Here is a 25,721-nt window from a genome sequence, read left to right as displayed (position 1 = left end):
TTTGATGCTCTACACCGTCCTGTTCTCAGAAATCCAAAACAAAACAGACACACTGAAGGCTTAGAGATCATGGCCTCGTGTCTCTTGGACCTTGGTGTGCTGAACATTAGGCACATCTCTCTTTCTGCACGTCACTCTGTTCTTGTCGTTTATGTGGTTCTGTCTATTTTTATTTGTTAAATCAAAGCTAAACCGATGACTCACGACTGCTGTTCTTAAAGGCCTTGGGCTGCATCTGTGTAACCCTGTATTCAATTGCACTCGCCTTAAGTGCACAATATGGGGCTGTTTGTGGAGATACAAGGTTGTTTTTACACCTAAAAGAGATATTTTTTGTCAGTTGTTTTGAGTACTTTAAAAATGTAAACACAGAAAACACCAAAAATATGTTTGTATTGAAATTTAGATCTTACTTTTTAATTTTGGCATTTAATTTCTATCTTTTTATCCAGGGGTGTAGTGGGTGCGGTACGTGGGTGTACGCTGTCCACCCACTTCTCCCAACATGAGATATTAAAAAATAACAAATATAAAATAGCTACAACTTAAATGTAAAACCGGAGCTATTGGCAATGGTGAAAACAAACTGCATAGGCTCATGATATCTGCACTACTGTCCTGTAGTGACCTGAGGGACCAGGACTGAAACAGGACTGAAACAGGACTGAACCAGGAATAAGACAGGACTAAAGCAGGACTAAAACAGGACTGAACCAGGACTGAACCAGCGCCCGTGTAGACTCTCCGGGGACCGCAGGTGAAAGAACCAGCGTAGACCTCCGTGCCCCAAGAGGCTAAGCGCAGTCGTCACCTGATCGTGCTTTGCGGACACCCTGCTCTGTGGGCTTGGGGTTCTCTTTCTCACTCTAAAGTCCAAGATTAGACCTGGTTTAGTCCTGGTTCAGTCCTGGATTAGTCCTGGTTTAGTCCTGATTCAGTCCTGGTTTAGTCCTGGTTTAGACCTGGTTTAATTCTGGTTTAGTCCTGATTTTGTCCTGGTTCAGTCCTGGTTCAATTCTGGTTTAGTCCTGGTTTAGTCCTGGTTTAGTCCTGGTTCAGTCTTGGTTTAGTCCTGGTTTAGTCCTCCTGATTCAGTCCTGGTTCAGTTCTGGTTTAGTCCTGTTTTAGTCCTGGTTTAGTTCTCCTGGGCACATGTGTTGTTGTCTGTGATTTATGTTCTGTAGATGATTATAAACAGCGTTAGTGTTAATAACATGATTCTACATCATTCTGAGTACAACAATCTACATGACACCTGTGTGTATTTGGGCAGTTGAGTGTATGGCTTCCGGAGGTGGAAGGGGGTGGGTGACGTCATGAATCGTGTACCCTCTTTTAAAAAATCCCCACTACACCACTGCTTTTATCCCAGGTTTTGACCTGTTACAATTAAGATCAGTTTATGATCTGTCTTAGTTTGGCTTTATTAAAGAGGGGTTATTTTACATGGGGTATTAACTGTTAACATAACATATTTAGATCACCTTTTAAGCTTTTATTGTTTATAAATAGCTATATTCACCAAAAACAACTGTACTCCCCACGTTAACTCCCTCCTGTTTCAGAGCACTATCACACACACCACAATCAGCATGCATCCCACTGTTGAAACTACTGAACACAGCATCAGGTTTGTCAAGTTGCTGTGTACACTTTTGTATCATGTTTTTGTATATTTATGGAGTATTGTCATGTAGGGTCATGGATTATGTAAGCCTGTGGGCTGAGCTTTGGACAGTTTGAACAGGGCCTGTGAGAGATCGCTAAATTACTGATACATGCACGGTAAAACCTCTTCAAGCATGTTTTTGATGAGGGGACATTATAACATGGTGGAAAGTTATTAGACTTGGTGAAGAATGACCCGTCTTGTTAAGGTTTTAAGGGTTAAAGTCCTAGTTGAGTTTGAGTTAAGCCTGGACTGCGATGCCGGACTTTTGAGTTGCATACGGACTGAACCAGGACTGATCCAGGTCCGGGACCACACCGGAACCAGAGCAGGACCAGAGCGGGACCAGGGCGGGACCAGGGCGGGACCATGGCGGGACGAGAGTGGACTCTGACCTTTGACTCCGAGCCTTTGCGGGGTCTGAGCCTCAGATTCGAGCTCTGGCCCTGCTGTGGACTCTGAGCCTCCAATCTGGTCCAGGTCTGGTCCCGGTCTGGTCCCGGTCTCAGTCCTGGTCTGGTCCCAGCCTGGTCTCGGTCTCAGTCCTGGTCTGGTCCCAGTCTGGTCTCTGTCTGGTCTCTGTCTGGTCCTGGTCTCAGTTCTGATCTCAGTCTCGGTCTGGTCCCGGTCTTGTCCTGGTCTGGTCCCAGTCTGGGGTCAGTGTCGGTCTGGTCCCGGTCTCAGTTCTGATCTCAGTCCCGGTCTGGTCCCGGTCTGATCTCACTCTCAGCCTCGGTCTGGTCCCGGACCTGGATCAGTCCTGGTTCAGTCCGTATGCAGTGCAAAAGTCCGGCATCGCATCAAAGTCACGTAAAACGGAAACGGCCATTATCCATTTTTTCCATTGTTCATTTAAACACAAAATCGAATACTGAAAAAACGAATTGTTATCCATTTTTTCATTTTGGTTTTGGAGAAAAATAATGAAGAAAATAGTTGATTTTTCATTTTCTTATTTTTGGGTTTATGTTGAAAAACAAATGAACGAATGACACGGGGAATCTGGTTAAGTCCTGGATTTAATTTGAATCCTTAGCCAAATATTATCTGAGTTTTCACTAATTTTGAAAGTTGTCATTATCCCTCAGCTAACAGTTCAAATATTAAACCTTCTCTCTGTAGATTCAGGCATTACTTTTATGTGTTTGTCTGGTGTAGATAGGACATCCTGCTGTGAGACTGGTGCCCCCCCGTCTGTGTCCCCCCTCTGTCCCTCCCCCTGTGCCAGGACTCTCTCTGGATTTCACATAAATCCTCCCTGCAGCTTGTTCTGACCTTTGGCTGCTCATCACTCACTCATATCGGTGCCTCCTATAGATGACATATTGTACGAGTGAGGAGACTACAGCTCAGAACTGGACCACAGTTAAAAGACAGGACAGCTCAATGTTAAGAAAGCAATGTTAACGCCCCTGGAAGTTTTTACACAAATGAGAATCGGCTCTCAAACATTTTACACGGTTAAATAAAGGTTGAATAAAAGAGAAAACTGCACACTGTGAACTGAAGCTTGAGAACAGAATACAAGAAACATGACACTTAAAGATGCATTGTGTCATTTTTCTGGTGGAGAGTCTGTCAAATGCTTTTTCTGTAGAGATGTTATTGCTTTGGCTGGAATGTTTCACAGTAAGGATGGGCATTCAATTACATTTTCTTAATAGATCGTCAGGAGAATTAACGATCGATTATCGATTAAGCATTAACGGTTTTATATTGAAATGATCATCACTATTACTAATATTACTAATCTGCATAAATAAACTCAACTTTACAACATATAAATCAAAACAACTATAGAGCCACATCAGCCCGTTTAACATTATAATGTGTTTAATGCAGCTTTGACACATTTGTTTACGTTTTACAGAATAGAAACTTAAAACCACATGGCTCATTTGCATAAACTATAAACTCTGAATAAACAGCTCTTCTTGTGCGCTGATGTGGTTCAGCTCCTGTCGGACTAAAGGACTGACTCAGTGGAATATGAGTGTTCTCTCTGTGATAGAGGGATGTTGATGATGATGATGGTGAGTCTGTTCTGTGTGTGTGTCATGTTGGAGATGGTTCATGTTTTCAGAGATCAGACGTGTGCAGGTTTAGCACAGATCTTTATGTTGCGCTAACCGGGATACTGTGTACAAATGCACCAAGATGAAACCAGGACACTGATGTGTATGTAAACACTCTCACTGAGTGGTACAGTGATCTCCAAGGAGTCAGACCCCAAATGCGGGACTGTGAATTCCGCAACTTCAGTGTTTGTGTCAGACGCAGCCTCGTCTCCTTACACTACGCTACGCACAGCAATGTACATTCTGAACGTAATCAATGAAGTTCTGAATGATCAGTTATCAATTAGTCGCCTAATCCTGCCCATCCCTATTTCACAGTATGGTATTAAACCTTTTTATCTTCATGGAGACCAAACCAGAGCAAGTTACAGGTCAGGGGCCTCATTTATAAAAACTGCGCAGAAGTTGTCGTAAGTTAGTGCGTACGCCTAGTAGCTACGACAAGGCGTGCGCCACGCAAACTCCATATTTAGAAAACCCACCGCACGCACCAAACCACGCAATCTTTGCTTTATAAATCCCACCTGCAACTACAATTTGCGCACGTAAACCTACGTCACGTCACGCCCTCTCCACACCTCCACCTCACCATAAAAGGAGCATGTAAAGTGACTCGTGAATGAGATTTCCCTAAACATGAGCCGATAATCAGTGGGTTTGACCGAGACATGCGGGACAGAGGGAGGAGGACGCTCCACGCAGCACCACGTGATCACGTCAAAGACTTTATTAAAGACTTTATTAAACCTTGTTTAATAAATAAATACAAAACTAAAAGTGACAACAATGACTCATCTGTTCATTTAATCATATTTTATAATATTTAGGCAGCACATCTTTGCAGTAAAGCCCATGTGTTTTTTTCGCTGTTTCAAGAGTTTTATCGCTATATTTTTAAGTCTGTCTATGAAGTGTGTGAGGACTGGCCCTGTATTTATTTACATATACACGTAGATACGTGCACGCGCTGATCTGAATGGTCAAATTATGAGCGCGTGTGAGAGATTCAGATGCCCTCCCCTGGAGAGGGAAAGGAGCGAGGGAGGGACACGAGGACACGAGGACACAGATTTAGCATGAAACACATCAGATACAGATGTTATTCTGCCAATTAAAGTCCACACGATACATCCAAACTGCTCACCTGTGAGTGTGGGTCTGGGTCGGGACGGGCACGAGCATTATTCTGTTCTTCATACAGTCAGAGAGCAGCTCTCATGTACAAGAGTTCCCCATTACACAAAAATGTAGGGAAGATTTTGGTTGGGGTCAGGTTCGGGCAGTAGGCTTCGTGTTGTCCGCAGACTCGGGTCACTCTGCCGCTCGGTGCGTAAAGACTAAAGTAAAAGTGTTAAAGTTGCGTTCATTAAATCAAAGCCTGGCTCCTGCTGCGTCCAAGGGAAGAGTTTTCTCTCAGGTTGGGTCATTATTTCGTCCTCTGTGTTGGTCACAGTCTGTGTTCTATAGAAGTCTATGGTCGCGGTGGACTGTGGGACTCTGCGCTACACCGAGTCCGGGAACGTGGCCGCGCTTGTGCACGAGTGTCAAATGTATAATATTGTGGAGAATGATGAGTGGAATAAACAGCCCTTCTCCGTATTTTGGCAAACCAAACACTTAAATGCGCAAATCTGAAGGTCATTCTTCTATATACGTGGATTTTCTGATCAAACACTTCCTCAAACTCTGTTCACTTCTGCTTCTCTCCTCAAGTGTCGCTTTTTCCCCGTGTCTCCAGACTTTGCGTAGAATTTACAGGAGGTCCCGAGTTGGCGTAGAGTTAAGCAAAGAGCCACGCCTTAGGCGAGTTTTATAAATACCGCGGTTGGCGTAGGAAGCGCGCACGCACGGATTTTTGCGTAAGCAAGCTTTATAAATGAGGCCCCAGATCTGTAGAGAAGCAACCACACTCACAGTCAGAATGCATTTTTTTCTAGGTATTTTTGAGCTATAAAACCACCTGTAATTTAATACATATGAAGTAGAGCTGTTTAAGTTATCTGAAGAAGCTATTCTCCTATAATTTATTATGAGATCTTGCAAGTGCTTATAAGTGATTCTGTATGCACTAAATGTTGTTCTAAGTTAAATAACTATAGACAACTCTTTTCACTTGTGTTATGATTTCAACGTTTACCCAGGGCCAGGACCAACCAGTAGTATTTGCGCAAACATTTCCAGTTGTGCAATATCTGTCGTTTCCTTGTTTTATTTGATAAAAGCAGAAGTGTGGAGCAAGAGTCAAACGGATACATAAATTTGTCAAGAAATCTTGAGAAAACTAGGTCTAAGGTTGAAATAGTAACTTCTGACCAATTTACAGCGATGGCTTTCACAAACACTTGATCAGCTGATGCATTCTACATCACTTTGTTGTTGCTTCAGAGTTCATTGAGTTCAAACCCAGCAACTTAAAGCATATCGTGCTACAGCAGTTGTGTAAAAAGGGAATTATTTTTTACAGCAGTTTTGATTGACTGGTCAATGCAGCATCCATCTAGGCTTAATTATTACACTTGATTTTTTGTTTATTTGGTCATGTATCACTAGTCATTTAGTTTAAAGGTCTTATATTACACAAAATTGACTGAATGTTATAATGCTGTTACCTTAAACTTAAATCGAGGCAGATAATGCGTACAAAGAAATCAATATAAGAATCTGAGGAAGTGGTTAAAAATAAAATCGTAATTCTTCTGTAATTTTGAGTGTTTTGATAGATTTAAAGTTAGAAATTCTGTTTAGTGCTTGAAGATAATTCTTGATGTCTAGGATAATGATTTTAAAAAGGAATCTGGAATTAGAGAATTTGAATTTATGGATATGAAATTTTCCCAACAGAATAAACAGATTTACTAAATATTCAGTTTGATATTGTTTATGATGGAAGTAGGTTATTATGTTTGAGCAGTCCAAATGAATTCTGACGGATGTTTTTTCCAGGATAAGTGTTTCTAAATTTGACCAGAGTTCCTTTGAGTATTTACAGTAATAAAAGATATGGGGGAAGGTAAATTCTTCATTACGGCAAAAGGTGCAATATGTTTCAATGTCCTTGAATTTGGCTCTTAGTAAATTGGTAGGGTAAGTTTTGTGAATTATTTTCCAATGTAGGTCTTTAATCTTGTTATTGATGCAGTATTTGAAGGGATTTAGCCACGTTTTACATCAGTCTATACTGGTGAATAAGAGGTTCCATTGACTATTACAGTTGGGAACTGAGTTATTGAGAGAAGAACTCAGCCTAAATTTGCAGGGTTTGTGTGTTAGTGTGTGAATGAAACAAAACACAACTCCAGGTCTGTTTGTGATGAGTCAACAACACTATAACAGATCAGAAAAAGCGTAATATGGGCTCTTTAAGAAGAATCCGCGTATCATTCGTTCTTTCGTTTTCAAAATAAAACCAAAAATAAGAACGAAAAAACAACAATTTTCTTCATTATTTGTCCCAAAACCAAAATGAAAAAACGGATAATGATTTGTCTTTTCAGTTTTTGATTTTGTGTTTAAATGAATAATGGAAAAAAGGATAATGGCTCGATAACAGTTTCCCGTTTCCGTGACTTAAACTGTGATGCCGGACTTTTACACCACATACGGACTGAACCAGGACTAAAACAGGACTGAACCTGGTCCAGGACCAGACCGGAACCAGACCGGGACTGAGACCAGGACTTAGACCAGGACCAGACCAGGACCAGACAGTGATTGAGGTTGGGACTGAGACTGGGACCAGACTGGGACCAGACTGGGACCAGACCAGGACCAGACTGGGACCAGACTGGGACCAGACCAGGACCAGACCAGGACTGAGACTGGGACCAGATCAGGACTGAGACAGGGACCAGACATGAACCAGACCAGGACCAGACCAGGACTGAGACCAGGACTGAGACTGGGACCAGACCAGGAAAGAAAACTGTTTAGTCCTGGTTTAGTCCTTGGTGTAGTCCTGGTTTAGTCCTGGGTTAGTCCTGGTTCAGTCCTGGTTCAGTCCAGCATCACAGTTTAAGTCATGGAAACGGCTGTTATCCATTTTTTCCACTATTCATATGAACACAAAATCGAAAACTGAAATAACAAATCATTATCCATTTTTTCATTTTGGTTTTGGAGACAAATATTGAAGAATATAGTTGTTTTTTCATGTTCTTATCTTTGGTTTTATATTGAAAAACGGATGAATGAATGATAGACGGATTAAGAACATTTCCTGTTACGGCAATTGTGTACAGGAAAAGGGAATTGTTAAAACTGAAAATTGTATCATCCAATCATCTAAATAACAGATTTTTCTTATGAGTGAAGTGGTAAAATAAAGAAGTATTGTGCAGCGGGGGGCCTCTTCTCACTCCCCTCTCTAAATGTGAAGTGTCAGTCCTGGTCATGGTGATGTATTAGCCGGACAGCACTGGAGCCTATGTGAAAGTAACCTTATTAGGGCCAGTCAGAGTGTGCTCATCTGCCCTTGATAAAACCACTGAGGAGGAGAGATGAGGAGAGAGGACACAGGAGTTTAGGGGCACCACTGTGACTCATTGAGATGCCAGGCCTCGTGCCAGTCTCACCCAGAGGTCCATGTGACAGACAGACTGGAGGGTGAAGGGCCCCGTGTGATGTAAAGGAATTTCAAACAGGTTGTACAAGATGTTGTGTTATAAGATCTTGCAACTGAAAAAATAAGACAGCGTTTCTCATCCCTGTCTAAAAGTATTGATGGTAAGTGATAAATAGTGAATACAGAACAGATGAATTCAGTTCTGAGGTTTGCAAGAATAGGCATCCACACCACACCCACAAAATGAAAATGTGAATATGATTTTTTTGTTATTTTAGGAAGATGAAGAGGAAGATGCTCAACCTGTTTGTTTCAGTATGTTATTATTTTACCTGAAATGTTCCACCGTATGGTATTAAACTTATCTATGAAGACGCCTGTAAGAGGCCTGTAACGATAATCAATAAATCAGTTACAATAACAATAACTTTTAACGAGCTTGATAACTTTTCCGGCCGCGATAAATTCTATTTGCATGCTTGTTTGTTTTCCTTGTCTCTCTCTCTACCAAAGAGTCTGAATATCAAAAGGCTTCTATCGCTCTCTGACTCCTTTCGTCTCCTTAGTGTAATGACGCTTGAACCAATGTGCCACTGTAGGCTAGACAGATTTTTTGTTCAACAACACAGCGGATGCGTGCGCAGTCTGAGTGCACAAAGTGCCGCTGTCTGTGCAGCTAACATGATGTCACCGTCAAAACCAAAACAGTTCATCGCCGTGTGACAAAACAAGTCACGATGCCAAATCAACACGAGTGAGTGGGACGAGAAGAAATGTCTCAAACCCCAGCAGCTGACATACACCCATACCTGACTGACACAACAAGCCTAGCCCCCGGGACAGCCAGAAATCCACTGAAATCCCACAAGACACCGACACGATACCAGACAGGACAGTGGCTCCCTCATAGAGAAACAGGATCATGTGTCGCAGGTTAATACGGACGCTTCAAGACCAAAATGCCGAGGCTCACACAGAGAGAGAAGCCACAATATTCCAATGCAAGTCAATGACTAAAATAACTTTTAAGGGCAATTTAGTTGTTTTTGTTGTTTGAGACTTAATAATACATGTATTTATTGTTTTGGTTGTGCTTGGTTTAGCAATGGTTTATTCAAGAGCATTGTTTTAACAATCCTTGCTGTGAGCCAGACACATTAGGCTGTTCTTATGTTAAGAAGTCTATTTTATTTAGGCCTGTTGTTTTTGGTTGTCTTGCAGTTACTGTGTTAAATGTTTTAAGTAGTTTATTGATCTTTGAAAACGTGTGTTTGCATTTTTATTCTATGGTCATTATATTAGTTGACAATGGTCTGAAAAAGTCAATATTATCATTTATCGCAATACATTCTTGGTCAATTAATTGTCCAGCAAAATCTGTTATCGATACAGGCCTACAAGCAAGTAACTTGACCAGGTTACAGGTCAGATCTATGGAGGAGTGAACTTGCTCACAGTTAGAATCTACGTTTTTATTTTTATTTTCATAGCAACTAGTCATTGAACAAGGAAAGATAAGTTTAATATCATACTGTGGAACATTCAAGGAAAAGAAATAAACAGCTTCACAGAGACAAGCAGCAACAGAAAAGTCACATGTAGTGCACCAAATTTGTGTCTTTAACTTCACATTTAAATAATAAAAAACAGACATGTTTGGTCACATACCCCCCAAAATCAGACTTGATGAATATTTTAGCCACTGTTAAGAGAAAAAAAAACTATTTTCTAGGATAACAAAAGGTGTCTCCAATAGCGTGATTTCACTGTTAACTAATAACTATGAACTAATAATCTAACACCACTGGAAAAAGTAAAGTATATTATTATATTTGTCATGAATCTTTTGAAAGACAACAAAAGACAAAGCCATAATCTCTATTGATTTTTAAATGAGATAATACATTTAGAAACACCTTCAGATCCAAGCGTGAATATCCATGAGTATTAGCTTCCTGTTATGCAACATTTCCCCATTCAAAAGATATTTTATATCTATATCTATATCTATCTATCTATCTATCTACAAGTCAGGTCCAAGTCACCTGCTTTGAGCCATTTCATTTCAAGTCTTTAAATCAAAATACCAAATATATCTTAGATTTTTGCAATTTATATGACTTTTAAACTAAATTGTACTTATAAAGTCATAGTATATTTATATAAGAGTTGTAGAAATGAAATTTTTTTCCTTTTTAAATTTCAAGAACAAGATCTTAGTGTGAATCATTATAGTCAGAATAGAAGGCCTCAAGTCCAAGTCAAGTCCCAAGCTATAATATATAGCTTCAAGTCCAAGTTGAGTCCCAAGTCTTAGTCCATTTTATCAAGTCAAGTCTTTTCAAGTTTGTTGAATTCTTTGGATTATGATTGAAAAAATTCACACCAAAATCTTGTCAAGGTATTTTAAAAGCCAAAAAGTGTCCTTTCTACAATTATATCAGCCTCTCCAAAATATCGCAATAAATATCGTACTGTGAGATGCATAACGTGATAATATCGTACCAAGAGATTTGGATATCTTTACATCTCTATAATATATATATATATATATATATATATATATATATATATATATATATATATATATATATATATATATATATATATATATATATATATATACAATCGCTATGGTAACGGTCGTAATTTTCCACCACTCTGAATTTCATGAGTCTACTGTATGTCTGGGCAGCTGGAGGAAGAGTGGGGGGAGAGAGGGGGGAGCGGTGCAGTGGGGGGCTCATTTTTAGGGCATTCAGCAGGATACATGCCCCAGTAATGCCAAATCAGATCATCAACATCAGACAGGCCTGAGCGCATGTGTTTGTGTATACCGTAGTGTACCGTGTATTCTATAAAGGAGGGAACTCTGCACGGACATCGCTGAGACCTGGGTTCTGAAATCAAAGGTTTATTAACCTAAATGATCTTTATTGTAATCTGACAGGGATGTAACAGTAACTGAAATATCGTGATATTGTATCATCTGAACTCTCACAATAATATGGTGGTCCATCAAAATATATCGAATTGAAAGGTTTTTCACTTAAAAGTATTAAAAAAGAGGGAACTGCATAGGCCATGATCTGTTACTTACTTTACTACATAATAAAGTAACTGTAACTAAGCACTTTAAATGTTATTTCTTTGGAATATGGCAGTAATGATTCATACTGAAAACTGGTCAAGGTATTTAAAAAGGAAAAAATTGCATATTCTGTTAATCCTTCTAAAATATCTCAATAATTATCATACCATGAGAGGCATATCGTGATAATATCGTACCGTGAGATTTGAATATCGTTACATCCGTATCTGATGTTAGTAATTTGAATGGATTGTTATCATAAATTCCGGTAACAAGCCGCTACTTTTTTCTCAGACTTTGAACCTTGTGACTAATAAAACAATGCACCGAATATATGGACGGATTCTTTGTTTGACACATTGTTCATTCATATATACGGTCTATGGTTTGGCAACACAGCTGTGCGATTAACACATGGATCTAGGGTTAACATGAAGTAGACGACGAACTGGCTCACTGCAAAAAGACAACAAAAGCTTTCAGAGGCGATAAAAGCAGATGACCTGAATTTGAATACGTTCTTGAAGACGTGGACACCTGCGGCTTATATTCAGGTGTGGTCTATATATGTACAATTTTAAAATTTGTTCAAATTTAGTTGATGCAGCATATATTCAGGTGCGCTCAATAGTCCGGAAAATACGGCATTTAATTCTGTGCTTTTCTCTAGGCACAGTAAGTTTATTCACAGAAGTCTTCTAATCTGTCCATCAAAATTAATTCTTGTGATATTTGTGAGTTAGTTACTATGCATGCTGTCGTGGACTGGGTGTACTTCAGTCTATTTTAGCTCAAAAACTCACTATTTTGTTTTTGAGAAATGCCCAGAGGGAAAGGGAAGATGTCTATGCTTTTTTCTGTAACAAAAGTTAGAATTTTTGGCTTGTTCTGCTGTTGTGCCGCTTCCACCAATCAGATTCAAACATCCGTCATGCTGCTTCGCCTTTTGCTGACCGCTTCCAGATTGATAATGTGTAGAAACTCAGTGTGTGTGGAGTTCTACGAAGGACGCATATCAATCTGGTGTGAGCTACAAGTTTTACTTTATGAAACAAGAAGTGTGTGTTAGAATGACAATACACATTCACGAGTCAATAAAAACATAATTGGCCTTTCAATGAGCTGTTTAATGACTGAGGTGGATTTAAAGGGCCCATACAGTATTATGTTTTTTTCTGATCTCTGTTATAATGTTGTTTCCTCATTAAAAACATATCCAGAGACAATTTTTGTTTCCTGCACACATCACATTTTGGTGCAGTTCTAAGGTTGACCAGTGCAGTTGCAGCGTGCATATCATTGTATCAAGCCCCATAGCTTCTCATATCTCATATTTTCAAACATTTAACAGTTTTTCTTACTTCACTGATCTCAGTTTATGATTAGTATTTCTTACCTTGGCCTAGTTGGTTAAAGTACTGTACTTTGAAAACAAAACTGGACCAAAAACCCAGAAACCGAGATGATTTCTTCTGATGGGGTCATGTTTCATCGATGCTAAATGTGTCTAAAGAAGTTTGTTACTAAATATTTGAAGCGCCCTGCAGAAGCACCTCTGAAATGGGGCCATGCTGCTCTGATACGAAGAGGAACTGGAAAGGAGGACATTGTTTTCATCTGGGTTCTGTCTGGGGAGCTCCAGTCTGTTCACATGTACACGAGATTTATATAGATCTCAGGTTACTGTGCAAATGGTTTAGTGAGGACTGAAAAAGACTGAAAGTTTTATAAATAAGATGTTTTTGGTAAAAAGCAGAAACTATGATAAAACATGATTAACTTAGCAAAAAGGGCATAAAAAAGAATCACGATTTGTTTTTCATATTTATCAATCTAGATTTTCAATTCGATCTTCTTCCATCCTTGAAAACATAGTTAATTAAAACTGCAGCTATAAGTAATTAAAACTGTAAACAGTGATAAAGAACCCTTGCAATCCTTGTGACTACAGAAAAGTACATTTGATTTCAAATGACCACAGTCACACTGGAAAGAAATGTTTCTGTCAGCACTGGAGAGCCATTTTTGAAGACAGCATTTGAATTCACATATCACATTATCATCAAAATACACAAACGCTACATTGGGTGTGTCTAAATCAGACGATGTTACAAGGATTTTGACTCTTTCAAATGTCTGCTTCATTAGGAGCACATTATGACCACATCCCAGATATGTCACAGCCTGAAATGATGCACCCCTCATCTTTACAACACCTACAGTTTTGTTATGTCAGATTTAATAGTCAGTTTTAATAAAAGTTAGCATTAGCCTTGACACACAAAAACATGCCTTGTGTCACTGTGTCTGAGTGGTGCTGTAATAGAACCTCCAACCAGGGCTGGGTGGTATATGGAAAAAAAAGAATCATGATTTCTGTTTTCCATACTGATTGATCTTGATTTCACTGTTTCACTGATAAAACTGTCAGGTGTGAAAACAAACTAAACCTTGGTCTGCAAAAAGAATCTAATATCAAATGTATTTGATAAATTCAGTTTTGATATACATTGGTTTCAACTAATGTGTTTGGTGCCATTTTGCTAAGAAAAAGAAGTTATTAAAAAATGTAAAATTTTTTGAACCTCAACCAAGACATTAACAAGGACTTTGAGCTTTTTTCTGGTGAATTGACATAATATCATCCTATATTACTTGTTGTCCCTCTAAATCAGACTTATGTGCATCTACTTTAATTGTTGTGATCCAGGAGTAAATTCAGAAAAAAAAAATTCAATAGGATTTGTACTTAAGGCTAGAAAATACAGATAAGAGAAGCCTGCTTGGGTCACTCGTGTTAAATTGAAGGTTTAATAAAACTTGTAGCATTCAACTTGCTTTATTTATCCTTGAGGGGAAATTCTTTTAGACAAGCAATTTCCGAAACAGAAAGAACACAGACTCAAGGTTAAAAATACAATTTCAAAGGCACAAAAACCATAAGCCTATAATAAAATATAGGTGTAAAATACTTAACAATTTATTGCTGAATTAACATTCAGCCCTGAAGTCAACTAAAAGCTTTTTAAGTCCATTTGTTGCTACTACATTTTTATTATTTTGAAATAAGATTACTGCTAATCTGAAATCTACACTTCTAATATACTTAGTTTTGACATACTCAAGCACATGTGAATGAAACAAAACACAACTCCAGGTATGAGGATGAGTAAGAGTACATCTTGTGTAATACAGGACCTTTAACCACAACACTACAAGTATAAAGTATTATTAGTTTTATCACTTTTTCTTCAGGTAGTTTTCAGAATATGGGGGTGAAAATTAGACTATGGGGCATCACAGAAGTCTCTTTTACAAATGTGAAAGACTGAAATTACATAATATAAATGACATATAGTGGACTGGAAAACCTATATCATGAAGAAGGTTGCAGAGTCAGGAGAAAGGACGTAACAATGACACTGGGAGGATCGTGAGTCAGCAAAACGCCACCCTCCTCTCCATCTCCTCCTCTTCACTTGTGAACACTTGACAATGTGTTGCTGCTCCTCGTAATGGGGGAACTATATTTATCCCTGTACAGCCCATTGACTTGGCCACAGAGAATCTATGGCTGGAAAGAGCAGTGCTCTGGGCCTGCAGCCGAGATAAACCCACAATATACTATATATGGGAATACATTAACGACTATTTGACATTACTGAGAAGGGCTCATGTCATTAGACAAGTTTATCTTAGGTTGATGTTGTTGTTCTGTTTGTCCTGGTTTGATCCTGGTTTAGTCCTGATCTGGTTTGGTCCTGTCCTTGTTGTGGTCTAGTCCAAGTTTAGTTTTGGGTAAGACTGGGTGATATGACAAAAATCTATTATGATTTGTTTCATTGAAAATAAATTAAAATGGCTTTACAATAACATTAACATTAATTTCCTGCATATAAACAAAAGGGCTGAGACTCACAGAGGCCCTTATGAATCGATATGATACTCGATACATGGCTCATTATGCGATATTATCACAATAATAATATAATAATCAATATATTGCACAAAATATATTGCTGTTTTGTAGGAACCAAATACATTTTAGCATTGATATTTCTTTGTTAAACCACTTCTTTTGCAAATATGAAATACATATATTTTAATAATCAAAACAGTGAATATGCCAAGTTTCCTTCTACTAAGTAAGCAACAAAATTGCAGTGCTCCTAGAATTTTAATCATCAATTTCTTAGTCTGAACTCTGCTCCAGACGACATGTTTTACTGACAGAGGAATGGGTGAAGAACTCTCCATTAAAAAGACCCAAGTTGGATATTGACAATTCAAAATGATTCTAGCTCAATTAAAATTCAATTAACTGCCAAGCACTAGGTGACTGTACATGACTGTACTGAGTGTTGAATGCAGTCTAAATTATACTAAATGGGTGCTATAAATTAATGATTTCTTTGCAAGACAAATGTGTCAACCTTGATGAAGAGCTTTGGAATGAGTCAAAACAACTTTATATGAAAACTGAGATGTCTGCTTTTTAAACCTTTTCTTAGTGTGCAAAAGTTATTTTCTACTTTAAGTGTTATGAATTGTATACGAGTACACTACACTGTTATTCCACCTTCATTCAGACTAAACAATGCTGTGTTACCTTTTGAATAGAGATGCACCAATACAACTGTGGTTTCAGATATTGGTGCAGATATTGACATTTTTTGGATATTCTCAGATATCGTTTCAAAGATATTGGTTCATTCGATATTATTATGTTTATTTATTTCGGACAGTAATACATAGAACATAAATTAAAAAACAAAAACAAAAAACTAAATAATAAAAAAAGACCTTCCCTTTGGTCTATAAATTGGTGTAATAAGACAATTTATTAATCAAACATATTGTAATAGTTTTCAAAGCTGGTCTGTAGTTACTTTAAATGATAAATAACAGTTACAAAACATAATGGATATATATATTTTTTTTTACCACACAGCATTTTTACTCAATAGAAATAAATTATTGGTATCGGTTGATATTGGCAATCAGCAGATACTTAAAGCCAGCAAGACTATTAGAACAGTAAAAGCTGGATCCGTGTATTCTTAATTTTGAAACCATCTCTGACCACCCTCAGTCACGTTTCATCAATGCACATTCCTATATTTATTTATTTATTTATTTATTTAGTCATTTATTTGAGACAGGGACAGCGCACAATTTTTGCATTAACCTTAACAGGAGAGATGCATTGTACATCAGGTTGTAGCATCAGTGCAGATTTCCACCTGTCGTCCCTGGGCAGATTCATTGATTGATTGTATTTAACTGATCTTGACTATCAACTGTTCTGGAGACCTAGAGCATGTTTTGGGTTGATGGGGGAAACCGGAGCGCCCGGAGGAAACCCATCCAGACACGGGGAGAAACATGCAAACTCCACAGTGTGAAAGTAAATATGTCACTGAAGTCCACATAGTTTCTGGAACATGTTTCAACCATTTCCAACCTCACAGGAAAACAAGTTTAATGGTGCACGGTGTAACTTTTCTGGTGGAAGGTCTGCCACCTGCTTGTCTATATGGAGGTATTACTGTTTTGCCTTCATTATTTCACACTACAGAAATAAACTTGGTAATCACAATGGAGAAAATCTATGACCAGATCTATGGAGAAGCAAACCTGCACATGGTAGGAGTTCAGGTATTTTATTTATAATTGAACAAATGCAAGGGAGATATGTTTAATGCTCTACTGTGGAACATCCCAGGCAAAGAAACAACATCTCCATGGAGAAAAGCACGTAACATACTCTTTAGAAGAGAACACGGTGACCTTTTAGATATACTGTGCTGCAAATATAAACTCTATAACTTAAATATTAGGCACATTTGGTCACAGCTGTTGTGTAGCAGCTGTCAAGAAGACAAGACGTATTTATGAATGTAACCCTGATGCAATGAGATTTCACTTTATTGCAGCATCTGTGTTGTTGAAAATCAGTTCCACATATAAATATAAAACATGAAACGGCAATGCTAATCAAACCTGATCACCCAGTTCTGACCTTGGACAGTTTATTTCTAGATTAAATTAGTCATGTTTATGGTGTATTTCTTTATACATTTCTGTTGTAGATCTCTATTTATCTATTATTTTAATGAATCAATCAGTGATCAGCCTGGATCTTTTTACAGAGCCCATGTTACGCTGTCTTCTGATCTATGTTATAATGTGGTTTCCTCATCACAAACAGACCTGGAGTTATGTTTTGTTTCATTCACATGTTTAATACACAAACCCTGCATATCTGGAGTTCTTCTCTCAATCAGAAAACCCTCTGTTCCACCTTGTGAGGTCATGTGGTAATACATGAAGGGTTGGGTAAATTTTAGTGAAATTACCCAACTTTACTAGAATCAATTGGGTAATTTCAGTCCAGGAATTGCTGTGAGACCGTGAGCTTCATAGCCACATATTCTGTCAGCAAAACATTAAATTTGAGCCGAATTCAAACATCGGAGGAAGAAATTTGACAAGGTTTTTGTGTTAATGATAAAAAGTCCATATCTATATGCATCTCTACATATTAAATCATGACAGTATCCAGACCTCTTATGACCTAAAAACTTAAAATAGTCACATGGAGCCTCCTTGCGCCCCAGATTTCACAGTCTATTCACAATTTGACGACCAGGACTCCTCTCCGTTACACATCAGAGCTGCTTCCTCCCTCGAGAGTTTTAAAACGCTGCTGAAAACACACTTTTTACAGTGGCTTTTAATTCAAGTTGAATTTCCATAGTTTTATCTATGTTTTTAACCTTGTTTTATTGTGTTTACTTGTGTTTACTCATATTCTGTTTTTATCTATACTCTTAAAGGTTCTACATTATGTGAAATTAACTCTTGTGATCTTAAAGCCATGGTATAATGCAGTTATCTCCTCAAAAACATACCTGGAGTTGTGTTTTGTTTCGTTCACATGTTTGAGAAACCCTTCTTTATTATTTTCAAAGCTCATAATGCTCTGTTCTGACAAGGTGGAACAGAGTGTTTTCTATTTGAGAGTAGAATTCAGCCTAAATATGGAGGGTTTGTGAGTTAAACATCTGAATGAAACAAAACACAACTCCAGGTCTGTTTGTGATGAGGAAACAAAATTATAACATAGATCAGAAAATAGCGTAATATAAAACATTTTGATTGATTAGCACCACTGTCTTTGTTATAAAGGTCTGTCTAAACCAGACTTGGGGACTTGCAAGTCGTGACTTGGACTCGAGTCAGACTTGAGTCACTGTTTTTAGGACTTGAGACTTGACTTTATAAAATGGACTAAGACTTGGGACTCAACTTGAACTTTTAAATCTGAATTTGTTTTATTCTGACTGTAATGATTTACTGTAATGATCTTGTCATGACATTTAAAAAGAAAAAAAAAATTGCATTTCTACAACTCTTATATACTCTATAAACACTCACATGTAAATATACTATGACTTTATAGGTACAATTTATCTTAAAAGTCATATAAATTGTAAAATTTTAAGTAAGTAAAAATTTAAGTAAGTTTAAAGACTTGAAATTACAAATGTCAAAGACTTGAGACTTACCTGACACTTGCAAAACAACAACTTGGTCCCAACTCTGGTATAAACCAAATAATACTTATCACTATGAAAATACAAGTAGGATTATTTTAATAGTCAACTAGTCATGGTTACTACCTCTCAAAAGTTTGGAAACACCATCTCGTTTAGTGGGGTTTTTTGTTTGTTTGTTTGTTTGTTTTTGTCTTTATTTTTACGGCTTTCTGCATTCTCTATACATATAGAATATATGAAGATGCATAATGTGTGTAATAATATACTATAAATAATATATGAAGCAAGATGTATGGAATTATATACAAGAGGGTGCGTCCAAAGGCTTGACTTGTGTATTTCAATGAATGGCTGCAGGCCTATTTTGACAAATCATCTGACCACTCTGCTGTGTGCTTTGTCTTTTCTCTTTGTTGCAGCTCTCTTGAGTAGCTCTAAATTCACGGGCTCCTCTCAGAACTACAGTACTCTGCTGCTCGAAGAGGACCTGCTGTACGTCGGAGGCAGAGGAGCTGTGTACGCTCTCAACCCGGCCAACATCTCTGCACCTGCAAATTTCTCTGTGAGTTTTTCATTTTCATTGCAAAAACTATTTCACATGTTTCCCCAAAGTGATAAAAAGGAGGACAACCTAATTACAGCCCCGAGCAGATTGAGCAAATCCCATTGTGTTCTCATTTTATGGATATTGGATTAAAAGTAAACTAGAAATCAGCCTTTTCAAGGGTTACTGGATTTTGGCAGTGACATTTTGCAAGCATCTCTCGCAGGTTTTGTAAAGGTTAGAAATATATTAATACTATTTTTATTCTATTTATGACATATGTTTAGATGACAAGATGAGACATTTAAGTCCAAGACAAAGATACAGTGCATTAATTAATGTTTAAACTCAAAAATAACTATTCTGTCTAATACCTATTGATTGTGGTATACTCTACTGGTCAAAAGTTTTAGAACACACAGATTTTTCCAGTTATTTATTGCAATTCAAGTCGTGCAAGTCAAATGAAGAGCTTGAAATGGTACAAAGGTAAATATTGAACAGCCAGAATTTAAGAAAATAAGATAAAAGATACAAAACAAAAGTCCAAGCTCTGCCAAAACTACCTCAGGAAAAAAGAACAAGATGGTTTAGCTTGAAAACCTGGAGTGTCCAGTATAGTGTCCAGACTTAAACCCCATCGAGCTGGTTTTGGGATGAACTGGACAGAAGAGTGAAAGCCAAGAAACCTACAAGTGCCACACATTTATGGAAAATTCTGCAACAGGCTTGGGGAGAGCTTTCTGAACAATATTGAATTATTTCTATTGTAAAAAGAACGAGCCACGAGTGTGTTCAGCTGTTATATCTGCCAAAGGTGGACACTTTCATCAATCAAAAGTTTAGAATACGTTTTGGACAACAGTAGGCGTGCAACGATATTCAAGTCTCACGGTATGATATTTATTGCAATATCGTGGGAAGCTCATGATATGGTGGGGAGGCTCATGATTAGGGATGTAACAATATCCAAATCTCTCTGTACTATGTTTTCACAATATACATCTCACGGTATGATATTTATTGCGATATTTTGTGGAGACTAACAAAACTGTTAATATGCTTCTTTTTCCTCTTAAAATGCCTTGACAAAATTTAATCCAAAGAACTAAGACTTAAAAGTGCTTAGAACTGTTATTTCTTCTTGTAGTCTGCACTGAAATGGAGCCAAGGATCATGGTCTATGTAGTTCCCTATTTTTTTGCTGTTGCTGCACCATAACTCTTAATTTAAGCAAAGAGACTTGTAATTCAATATATTGTGATGGTCCATGATATTATTGTGAGAACTTTGACGATACGATATCACGATATTTCGGTTATTATAACACCCCTAGTCAACAGTAAACAATAAAAACTGGAAAAAGTGTTCTAAAACTTTTGACCGGTGGTGTACATTAGACACTGTTTTATTAGACTTAGACAAACTGTATTGATCTACACAGGAAATGCTTTTCTTACAGTAGTTCATTTGCACGGTAATAGACCGAAAATTAAATTGGAAATAGAAAACTAAAGCAAAATAATTTCCTAGTGGAGGGTCGACCACCTGATTGTCTCCATGGAGATATTATTGCCTTGCCAGGAATATTCCACAGTTTGTCATTATTAAATATATCAATCTTGTATTTATTGACTAGCACAGGTGTTTATTGCTAAACACGCATTTTTTAAAATGAGTGGACTTGTCTCTCATAGATCTGACCCGTAACTTGACCTGGTGATGCGACCACTCTCCACGTTTACATAATGCATGTTTAATTAGTGATCTATAGGGGTGTAACGATCTCTCACCATAGTCTCACAATATTGTCACGGTATGAACCTCTTGGTATGATATTTATTTCAATATTGTGGGAAAACTCATAATATGGTGGAGAGCCTCACGATTAGAGATGTAACACTATACAAATCTCTCAGTGCGGTATTTTTACAATATACGTCTCACAGTACGATATTTATTGCGATATTTTGTGGAGGCTAAAAAGCTAGAACTGTTAATATGCTCCTTTTTCCTCTTAAAATACCTTGACAAGACTTAATCCAAAGAACTAAGACTTAAAAGTGCTTAGAACTGTTATTTCTTCTTGTAGTCTACACTGAAATGGAGCAAAGGATCATGGTCTATGTAGTTCCCACTGTCTTTTTTTTTTAGTTATTGCTGCACCATAACTCTTAATTTAAGCAAAGAGACTTGTAATTCAATATACTGTGATGGTCCATGATATATTGTGAGAACTTTGACGATACCATATCACGATATTTCGATTATTGTTACATCCTTTTGTAATCTAACAAGAAGTACAAAAAGAAAACCCTTTTAAAATGCAAAATGTTATCTTTTTACCTACCATTGCATGTCACTTTATACCATATTCACATCAGAATCATCATTATAATTATCCTCTTTGTTTGCAGATGGACTGGGAGGCTTCTTCAGAGCAGAAAAAACAGTGTCTAAGCAAAGGAAGGAACAATAAGGTACAACAAACCGAAAATCATTATCATAAGAAAAACAACACATCCCATTTCCAGGTTTGCCCATTGTTCATTTTCTCTGTAATAGGAGTTTTAGCCGTATACAGAGGCCATTGTAGAAGCACTGGAGCGGCTGCCTTTTGTGCTTGATTAGCTGAGTGGAAAAAGGACCAGTTTTGATGTTTTTTTTTTTCCCCTACAGACCGAATGCTACAATCATATACGATTTCTCCAACGCTACAACGAGACCCACCTCTACATCTGCGGGACAAACGCCTTCAGGCCTCTTTGTGCATATATAGTAAGAGTAATCACTAGTCTGTATGTGCAGTGTTATTGAGGTATGATCATTACCTTTATGTGGCCTCTTATAGGACGCAGAGAGGTTCAATTTCTCCGCGGGATTTGAGGAAGGCAGAGACCGGTGCCCCTATGACCCCGCTAAAGGATATACAGGCCTGCTTGTAGGTACGATGCGCAGCCGATTCTCAAATAACTGTGTAATATACATGTCCTGATCCAGTTTTCATACAATCTTGATTCACCTTGGATTTCCGTCATGTGAAAGGTCCATGTTCTACAATGTAATTTCTGTTACAGCGACAAGTTCTTTCATGTGACTATTTGAATATCCGACATCATTTCGCGCTTATAGATAAAGTCAGAAATGTCAGATTGAAATGGAAGCCGTGCGTACAGAGGAAGGAGAGTGAATATAGGGGTATTACAGAAGGCGATGGCAACGCTGATGGATGTAAGATAAGATAAGAGAACCTTTATTTGTCCTAAAATTACAGTGTTGCAACGCAAAGTTCAAGGACAGCAGGAGAATACAAATCTGTAATAGAAAATCAAGATAAATAACTATTAAAAAATGAAGAGGTAAGGTAATAAAATACAAATACAGCACAGAAATATAAACTTGGATATCTGCTGCGGATATGTTTATGTAGATGATCATGCAGACGATGTATAATGATTAATTGGAATCAAATTAAAAATGCTGCTTAAATGGTCGCGATTAGCAAATTCAACATAGCGAATCTCAAAAAAGTTGAAATAATTTTGGTAAGTAGTAGTTTAGACCTCTACAAACATGTTTTAAATGCATGTGGTTGTTATATTAGTTCAGATTTAGTTCATATTTTTATTATTTCTAAACGTTAGTAATGTTCTTGGGTCTGTTTAAAATGTGCACGGTGAACTGTATCTTCATTTTCAAACTCAAACCCCAAATCTAATCTGTATAATTGTCAGAAAAAATACAATTAGATATTTTGCTGCGCTCTATTGATTTTCCTGATTTAAGCAAATGTACTTGTATAGCAAAATTGGTAAACAACAAATTGCTTTACAGATTAAGAAAGACATTAAAATCACAAATAAAACTTAAATAAACATAAAATTGAAATTAAAAGGGAAGAGTGCAGAATTAAAACGCTTTAGTCATATGCACACAGTAGCTTACACATAACAATATAATTTAATAACTAAGAGCAAAAATATAAATGGTATTCATAAATCCAAAATAAAAATAGCAAGAGACCGGTGTCAATTAAAAGGCCCATATTACTCTATTTTCTGATCTGTTATAATGTTGTTTCCTCATCAAAAACATGAAGTTGTGTTTTGTTGTTTAATGCACAAACTCTGTATATTTAAACTGAGTTCTTCACTCAATCAAAAAACACTCAGGAAGTACAGTAAGTGCTCCACTGTGTTTTTAAACTCCATACACCTTCACTAGAATTATTTGGATGATTTCAGCCCTGGGATTGCCAATCTTTACTGAACAAAAGGGAGCTGTTTACTTGAAAGCTTCCGCTTCATGACTGAAGGTGGAACAGAGCATTTTGAGCTTTGGAGATGTAGATAGATGAATAATAATGAATCCGTGTATCATTCGTTCATTTGTTTTATAAAAAATAATGCTAAAAATAAAAAAAAATGAAAAAAACAACAACAACAATTTTCTTCATTATTTGTCTCCAAAACCAAATTGAAAAAACGGATAACAATTCCTTTTTTCAGTTTTCGATTTTGTGTTTAAATGAATAATGGAAAAAACAGATAACGGCCGTTTCCCGTTTACGTGACTTAAACTGCGATGTCGGACTTTTGTGCCACATACGGACTGAACCAGGACTGAACCAGGACTAAACGGGTCTCAGTCCTGGTCTCAGTCCTGGTCTCAGTCCCAGTCTGGTCCCGGTATTGGTTCTGATCACCAGACAGTGTATGTGGGCACACCTCCAGGCCTCCTGACACTCAGTCAGTCCTGGTTCAGTCCTGGTTGAGTCCGGCATCGCAGTTTAAGTCACGGAAACAGGAAATGGCCATTATCCGTTTTTTCCATTATTCATTTAAACACAAAATGGAAAACTGAAAAAACAAATCGTTATCTTTTTTTTTTTTTTCATTTTGGTTTTGGAGACAAATAATGAAGAAAACAGTTGTTTTTTCGTTTTCTTATTTTTGGTTTTCTTTTGACGAATGATTTCTCAGACATGTGTGAATGAAACAAAACTCAACTCGGGGTTTCATGTTTTTGAGGAGGTGACAGCATTCAAACAATTATACAGTTTGTTTATATACAGTAAAAACATAGTGTGCCATATGTGTCTTCCTTGTTATTCTCAGATGGGGAGATGTTCACAGCCTCTCAGTATGAATTTCGCAGCTCTCCGGACGTACGCAGGAACTTCCCCTTCCCCACCCTCAGGACAGAGGAGGCCCCCACCAGGTGGCTGCTGGGTAAGTGCAACCATGACAACAACAGCAGCAGTACTATAGTAGCAGCTAAAGAAAATCAGTATTGGTGGTTTTCAGATTCAAGGATGTGATGATATTGTACTCCCAGATGAGGTCAAGAGACATATTTGTATTTTGCCATGAAATATCTAAAAGGTAAATGCTCAAATGTTGAACCTGATCACTTCTGTGCTTGACTAGACCCCAAAACTCACTGCATTAACAAAGAAATATAAATTTTAACTGCACCCCTGGAGTATAGTAGTAATATTATTAGCTGAAACCCAGCAATACAGTCTATATATATTTTCAGAATGATGAAAAGTTAGAACTGTTTCCATAGCAATAAAAACTTGAAAACAATATATTAGATCTTAAAAAGTCCTCAAAATGTTACACAAAACAGAAATCTGAAACCTGTGAATACCTTGAAAATAAAATGAACCAAAGAAAGCAGCTCAAAATATGCTCGTTTTTTTTTTTTTCCCATCTTTGATCATGTGCTTTATCTTATTATAACATATTTTATTCATTCAAGGTTGTCCCAGCAAAACTGTGATTCATGTATTTAAAGCTTTGTGTAGGGAAGCAAAATAGGGCACCTAATACGCCTACACTGTTAGCTCAAAATTTGTGATTAAAGAACCTAAATTGTCCCATTTTTAATCCAGTTACACATATTTGATTCTTCCAAGGTCATCCCAGCTAAACATATATTTAAAGAGGCTGTACCTGATTGATTTCATGTAGAGTAAAGTGTGATTTTTGACTGTATATATAAATGGACAAAGCTAACCTGCTAATTGGCATGTTTTATGAAGTATGAAGTGAGCATGGGCACGCTTCCGGCTCCAACAACTCTGGTCCAAATGACTTTGTATTGAAAAAGAGTTCCCCCTCTCTCTGTAACTGCTACTGTCATGCTCCTCATTTTTGTCTTAAAGTATTTGTATTAACCCACTCAACATGACCCTGGTGCTTTTATTGC

General features: G+C 37.5%; 1 protein-coding gene across 3 annotated transcripts in view; it reads left to right on the top strand.

The window, feature by feature from the left end:
* Positions 1-25,721, top strand: part of sema4gb (sema domain, immunoglobulin domain (Ig), transmembrane domain (TM) and short cytoplasmic domain, (semaphorin) 4Gb) — a 118,113-nt gene that overhangs the window by 51,106 nt on the left and 41,286 nt on the right. For 2 of the 3 annotated variants that reach the window (XM_020918213.2, XM_055150275.1), the window contains 5 exons: positions 19,381-19,523; positions 21,923-21,985; positions 22,185-22,283; positions 22,357-22,450; positions 24,623-24,736. In XM_020918213.2, coding sequence (XP_020773872.2) covers positions 19,381-19,523; positions 21,923-21,985; positions 22,185-22,283; positions 22,357-22,450; positions 24,623-24,736 — 513 coding nt within the window. The remainder of the gene's footprint in view (positions 1-19,380; positions 19,524-21,922; positions 21,986-22,184; positions 22,284-22,356; positions 22,451-24,622; positions 24,737-25,721) is intronic. The other variant, XM_055150276.1, reaches the window with a different exon arrangement.

Source organism: Boleophthalmus pectinirostris, unplaced genomic scaffold (genome assembly GCF_026225935.1).
Source record: "Boleophthalmus pectinirostris isolate CB_2022bp ecotype Guang Dong unplaced genomic scaffold, ASM2622593v1 HiC_scaffold_14, whole genome shotgun sequence".
Lineage (NCBI taxonomy): Eukaryota > Metazoa > Chordata > Actinopteri > Gobiiformes > Gobiidae > Boleophthalmus > Boleophthalmus pectinirostris.
This window is presented reverse-complemented; position numbering and strand designations above follow the sequence as displayed.